Source organism: Labeo rohita, chromosome 4, assembly GCF_022985175.1.
Source record: "Labeo rohita strain BAU-BD-2019 chromosome 4, IGBB_LRoh.1.0, whole genome shotgun sequence".
Classification (NCBI taxonomy): Eukaryota; Metazoa; Chordata; class Actinopteri; order Cypriniformes; family Cyprinidae; genus Labeo; species Labeo rohita.
In genome coordinates this window covers 30816754-30823129 of record NC_066872.1, presented here as the reverse complement: position 1 = coordinate 30823129, position 6376 = coordinate 30816754, and the positions used below count along the sequence as shown (strand labels likewise).

At 37.0% G+C, this 6376-nt stretch overlaps 1 protein-coding gene across 4 annotated transcripts in view; it reads right to left on the bottom strand.

The window, feature by feature from the left end:
* Window positions 1-1367: 1367 nt before the first annotated feature.
* Window positions 1368-6376, bottom strand: part of cbll1 (Cbl proto-oncogene-like 1, E3 ubiquitin protein ligase) — a 10138-nt gene continuing 5129 nt past the window's right edge. Inside the window, exons 1-6 of one of the 4 annotated variants that reach the window (XM_051108289.1) lie at window positions 5547-5747; window positions 4044-4202; window positions 3840-3946; window positions 3667-3750; window positions 3497-3570; window positions 1368-2657 (exon numbers count right to left, since the gene is read on the bottom strand). In XM_051108289.1, the coding sequence (XP_050964246.1) occupies window positions 1628-2657; window positions 3497-3570; window positions 3667-3750; window positions 3840-3946; window positions 4044-4202; window positions 5547-5559 (1467 nt within the window). In that variant the 5' untranslated portion in view covers window positions 5560-5747 and the 3' untranslated portion in view covers window positions 1368-1627. Of the gene's footprint in view, window positions 2658-3496; window positions 3571-3666; window positions 3751-3839; window positions 3947-4043; window positions 4203-5292; window positions 5514-5546; window positions 5748-6376 lie in introns of those variants that run through there. The other 3 variants (XM_051108290.1, XM_051108292.1, XM_051108291.1) reach the window with 3 other exon arrangements.

Below are 6376 nucleotides of genomic sequence, written 5' to 3'. Positions count from 1 at the left end.
CATATTACCGGGTTTTTATTCTATATATAAAAGATTAAATGGTATATGCAGTGATTTATAGTGAGAAGCATGAAGGTTTTACAAAACTGGAAAAAGTATCCACCTCATTCTTTAAAGTGGAAGAAGCCTGTGGGCGAGACTTCCGGTTCATTAGCCGATATAGGCAAATAACGAGAATACAACGTGCTGTAGACGGTAAAACTGTTTGCACTACAAACCAATCTGTTAATAATTAAGATAATACATTAAAATAATATGGTAAGACACACCAAATTGCAATATCAAGCAGCAAAATAAGCTGTTTGGTACAGCTAAAAACACGTGGATGAGACCTAAAGCCAGACCCATAAAATTTATGAATGGCCATGCCATCTTTTATCACCAATAATTTATATATATATATATATATATATATATATATATATATACACATACATATATATATATATATATATATATATATATATATATATATATATATATACACATACATATATATATACATACATATACATACATATATACAGTAGTCAACATTTGAAGTGGATCAAAAAAGTTCTTGGAAGTTGTCCTAAGACAAGAACAGGTAATGTTTTGGTTTTAGGAAAACTTTAATGAAAGGTTTTGATCCACTTCAAATGTTGACTACTGTATACATACATATATATATATATATATATATATATACATATATACATATATATACTAGGGCTGCAACGATTAATCGAACCATGTCGTGAGGCGCGTTTAGTCAATGAAGCCGGTACTTTGATTAGTAGTAAAGCTCCATCACGTGCGTTCAGTACACAGAGCAAGTAATACACAGAGCCGTAAAGCACTGACAAGCTACGCTAAAATCGCGCTCAAAATCGAATTCGATTTTGCGCGCGATTTGGCGTAGCTTGTCAGTGCTTTACGGCTCTGTGTATTACTTGCCGCTCCAGCTGAATGCACGTGATGGAGCTTTACTACTAATCAAAGTACCGGCTTCATTGACTAAACGCGCCTCACGACATGGTTCGATTAATCGTTGCAGCCCTAATATATACACATACATATATATATACATACATATATATATATACATACATATATATATATATATATATACATATATATACACATACATATACACATACATATATATACATATATATATACATACATATATATACATACATACATATAATTATTTTGTTATATATATATATATATGTGTGTGTGTGTGTGTGTGTACATGACATTATTTCTATTAGTTTTCTAAACTCATCAATTAAGATTTAAAAAACACTTAAAGCTCTTTTTTGTCAGATAGGAATAAAAAAGTCAAATGTAAGATTCTAGGTAAAGAATGCAATAAAAACACATTTAATTTGTACATTTAATTTGGATTACATTCAAGAAACAACACATTCGACAATCAACAAAAGCCCCTAAAATGCAGCATGTATGGGCTGAATTATTAAAAAGTAAATGTTTGAATATCTGACGACGACAAGATTTAATACACCATTCAGTACTGATCTTTACTATACAGTTAATAGTTTCAGACTATAAAATATCCATTCGAATCCCTGCCAGGTTTACATACTAAACCACTTTATTTAGCAACAACAAAATCACGTTATTACTGGTAATACGGTCTGTAGCGGCCCTGATCGGGGTGATGCGGCCCCGGCATCTGTCCCTGTGGAGGGGGACCCTGCATTCGTGGAGGAGGACCCCTGGGCGCCGGCCACATTCCTGGACTCAAGCCGCCGGGTTGGTTGAACGGCGGGCTGAGCGTGCTCTTGTCCTCGGGAAACTGGGGGTTATAATGATGGGGCGGCGGGGCGTTGACAGGGGGACCTCCATGCTGAGGGGGCGGCCCTGGAGGAGGATGGTTCATAAATGGAGGCATCTGACCAATGAGGTGTCCGGGAGGTGGGGTAATGGGAGGGGGAACAGATGACAGCGGCGGAGGAGCTTGGTTGAAAACCATGTGAGGTGTATTTGAGCCCTGTCCCGGGTGTGGCATAGGGTGACTGATGGGAGGAGGGGGCGGAGGGGGGCCGTAGTGCTGCTGAGGCGGCGCCATCATGTGATGCGGATGAGTCACAACAGGCTGACCTGGATAGTCTCCAGGGTGATGGTGAGGGGGCGGAGCATTGCCGGGCTGGGGAAGGGGGTCACGGGATGGTCCGGAGCTTGCGGAATCATCCTGAATGGGAACTGTAATGAGGTTGCTGTGCTTCCGAGTGGTGACGGTCGAGATGCGGAAGGTCTCCTGAGCGAGAGAGCGGGATGGTCCCATGTCTCCAGGCGGCTGGCCTTGTGGAGGTCGGAGGTCATCGTGGGAGCCAGAGGGAGGCTGGCTGTAGGGGTCGTGTCCGGGATGAGCCAGAGGAGGAGGAATGAGCACATGGGGCTTAGATAGGTGAGGTGGGGGCACGCGGAAGCGGTCGGACACCTCCGAGGCGGGAGGAAGGTGGAGAGAGTCAGAGCGGCTGCTGGAGCTCTTGCCGGAGCGCATGTGCCGGTGGTTGATGTGAGCCTGCAGGTCTCTCTGGGATAGATAGGTGCGTTTGCAACCCTGAACGATACTGCACATGTACAGAGATCCACGCTGGCACTGTTCAATCCGCTGGACCGGGTCTGTACAGCTGTACATGTTTAGACTGGGAACAGAGAAGACAATATGCAAAAGCGACGTCAGTAAAACAATGACTACGAATGAACAATATGTTAAATATTTACCTAATTTGCAGACAAATTATTTGTTTAAGCCACACTGCCGCTTGCATTTGGTAAGATTTTTTGATGTTTTTGAAAGTTTCTTATGCATTTATTTAATCAAAATACAGTAAAACAGTAATTTGCAGCTCAGTAAAAATTTCTCCTTATCAATTTTCAGAACAGTTATCCTCCTGCAGGACTCGTTGATGAATATAAAGTTCAAAAGTACTGAGCTTATTATCAACAGAAATCTTTTATAATATTATAATGTCTTCAGTGTCACTTTTGATCAATTAAATTGCATCCTTGCGAAATGCAAGCAATAATATCTCATCCCTGAACTTTTCAACAGTAGTGTGTATTAACCAGCCATATATTTGCATCAAGATATGAATCATTCTCTATTACGGTATTCAGCTTATTATTCAACACTGAAGTAAGCCTACTGTCAACACTTCTGGCTCATTAGCTTATCTGCTATAGGGAAATAAGAAGAAGAATAAAAATGTGCAGTAAACGGTTAAACTGTCTGCACTACAAACCAGTGTGTTCATAATTAAACACCACATTAAAATAACATGGTAAGACATGGTTATTTGCAATATCAAGCAGCCAAGCGAGCTGCTTTGTACAGCTAAAAATAGCTGGAGGTGGATGAGACAGGAAGCCAGACCCGTAAAATTTGCAAATGGCCACATCCGCTCTTACGGGAAAAATATGGTGGATAGAAAGATTGTACAAGTCTGTATTTGTAGAAGCAAAAACAGCTTATTTTCCTTACCCTGGACACATCTTATCACCCTTCCTTTCATGATGTAATGCACACTCGTAGCAGAAAACATGCTTGCATGGGATCTGCAAAGAAATGAATTAGAGAAGTCATGGCAGTATTAATTAATTTTTGTCACTTGCAGACCGCATGCATTCATTATACACGTCAACTGTTCTCACCATACGACCGTATGTCTTAATTGGCAGTCCACATTTGTCACAGAAATGAACAGGTGTCTCATCCTTTTCACCGATCAAATTTAGCTAGAAAAAAAAGACACTTTAAGTCACGACACCTGAAACACGAGCGTCTAAGAGGCAGGTAAATTACTCTCACACATTGCAGCCTTTACCTTGTAATCCCAATACAGCTGCTGTGGGAATCGACGCTGACTCGCAAATGCGTCTCCAGATTTCACGCCACAATCAAACCGGTCCTCCTGCTTGAAGTTAAACCCTTCTAGCAGAAACAAAGATCAGAAAACAAGCTCCATGTGCACAATATGCTTGTGAAAAACAGTATAGGAACTGTTTGAAATTAAAAACAAAGACAATACCTTCGTCTACAGAATGGGATTTGGAAGGTAACCGTCCTGCTGGTCTTTGGGGTCGTGGGGCAGGTTTATTCCTGGCCTGTTTGGGAAGAAGTTTGATTGGGATCCTCCTTCTGACATCAGGACCACCTAACGGCCCATCCGTACCCTGCATATCATTGTCTGCATGGGGAAAAAAGAACAAATTCAGTTCATTTTGACCTTCATTAGATTGTAATACAGAATCAGTGAACATTATATCAACAAACTGACACATCTGAGTAGAGCTATATACAAAATAAATATATAAAAATGAAAATATCTCAGTGTGATTTGTAGTCATCATACTTACACTACCAGTCAAAAGTATTTTGAACAGTAAGATTTTTTATTTAGGATTTTAAAGTCGTCTCTTTTGCTCACCAAGCCTGTATTTATCTGATCCAAAGTACAGTAAAATGTAAAATATTTTTACTGTTTAAAATTACTGGTTTTATTTAAAATAATGGTTTAATATGTAATTTCAAAGCTGAATTTTTAGCATCATTACAGTCACATGATCCTTCAGAAATTATTATAATATTCTGATTTGCTGCTCAAAAAAAAAAAAAAAAAATTGTTGAAAACCGCTGAGATTTTTTTCAGGTTTCTTTGCTAAATAGAAAGTTCAGAAGAACGGCATTTATTTATTATTAAAATTTTAAATGTCTTTATCATCACTTTTGATCAATTCAAAGCATCCTTGCTAAATAAAAGTATTAATTTCTATAATTGCTCCATTTCTTTCTGTAGTCAACTGTTTTAAATATTGATAATAATAATAAAAATGTTTCTAGAACAGCAAAACAGCATATTAAAATGATTTCTGAAGGATCATGTGACAATGAAGACTGAAGTAAAGATGCTGAAATCACTGAATTTAGCTTCGATCACAGGAATAAATTACATTTTAAAATATATTCAAATAGAAAGCAGTTCATTTAAATGGTAAAAATATTTCACAATGTTACTGCTTTTGCTGTATTTCGGATCAAATAAATGCAGGTTTGGTGAGCAGAATATACTTCCTTAAAAACATTAAACATTTTACTGTTCAAAAACGTTTGACTGGTAGTGTACATAAACGATAAAAACGTTTGTGCTTAAATAAGACTTATATTAATGCGAGGTTGATACTGAACGATCTCATGTATATACAGCGCACACATATAATTATGTTATATTTAACAACCCCAGTCAATACAGGCATTAATATCTTTCTGTTTTTATTTACTTTTTGCAGGAGACGTTCTTTAGAGACTGAATAAACGGGATGAAATGCACTTTGAAGATTAACGCCACATTGACACAGAGGCCATAACCGATAGTGATGTAGAAAAAGGTCTTTAACTAGGCACATTCATGATGCAGCTCGATTATCCATATGCAGACATGTGTAAAACCCCAACACAGATATGTTGTAGTTACAAGAAACATATTTTGCATAAAATAAACCTGCGAATGAACACTATAAATTTCCCTCCTTACCACTGTGGTCCATAACGGTGTGAAGCAACTGCTCAGTTCCACTTCCGGTTTGTGCATTTCAAAACAAAAGTCCCACAACGGTTTCATAACAAAAGCCTTCAAGCGAGTAAGTAAATACCTAAATAAATAGATTCATAATTATACAGAAACGCATAGTGTGCTTGCGTCTGAATTTCTCTACAATTTAGTGAATCGTTTTTTCGTTTAAGAAAACGATGAAGAAAAAATGCTGTTTAAAAACCATCCTAAAATATTAGTATTTAGTTCATATACTTTATAGATAAAACCGTTTTGATGTCTTTAGCATTATTCTAAAATGTGGAAAATGGTAATATAAAAAATTAGGTCTATATGTTAACACCATTCAATGGTTTCTTTAACTGTAATGTATGTTTACACATAACAGTCTCCTATTGTGCATACATGTACAGTAAATATACCTACATATACAAACACTACCAGTCAAAAGTTTTTGAACAGTAAGATTTTTAATTTTTTTAAGTCTCTTCTGCTCATCAAGCCTGCATTTGTTTGATCCGAAGTACAGCAAAAACAGTAATACTGTGAAATATTTTTACTATTTAAAATAACTGCTTTCTATGTTAATATATTTTAAAATGTCATTTATTCCTGTGATCAAAGCTAAATTTTCAGTATCATTACTCCAGTCTTCAATATCACATGATCCTTCAGAAATCACTCTAATATGCTGATTTGCTGTTTAAGAAACATGTATTATTATTATTATTAACAATATTTTTAAACAATTGAGCACATTTTTTCAGGATTCGTTGATGAACAGAAAGATTCAAAGTTCAGCATTCACCTGA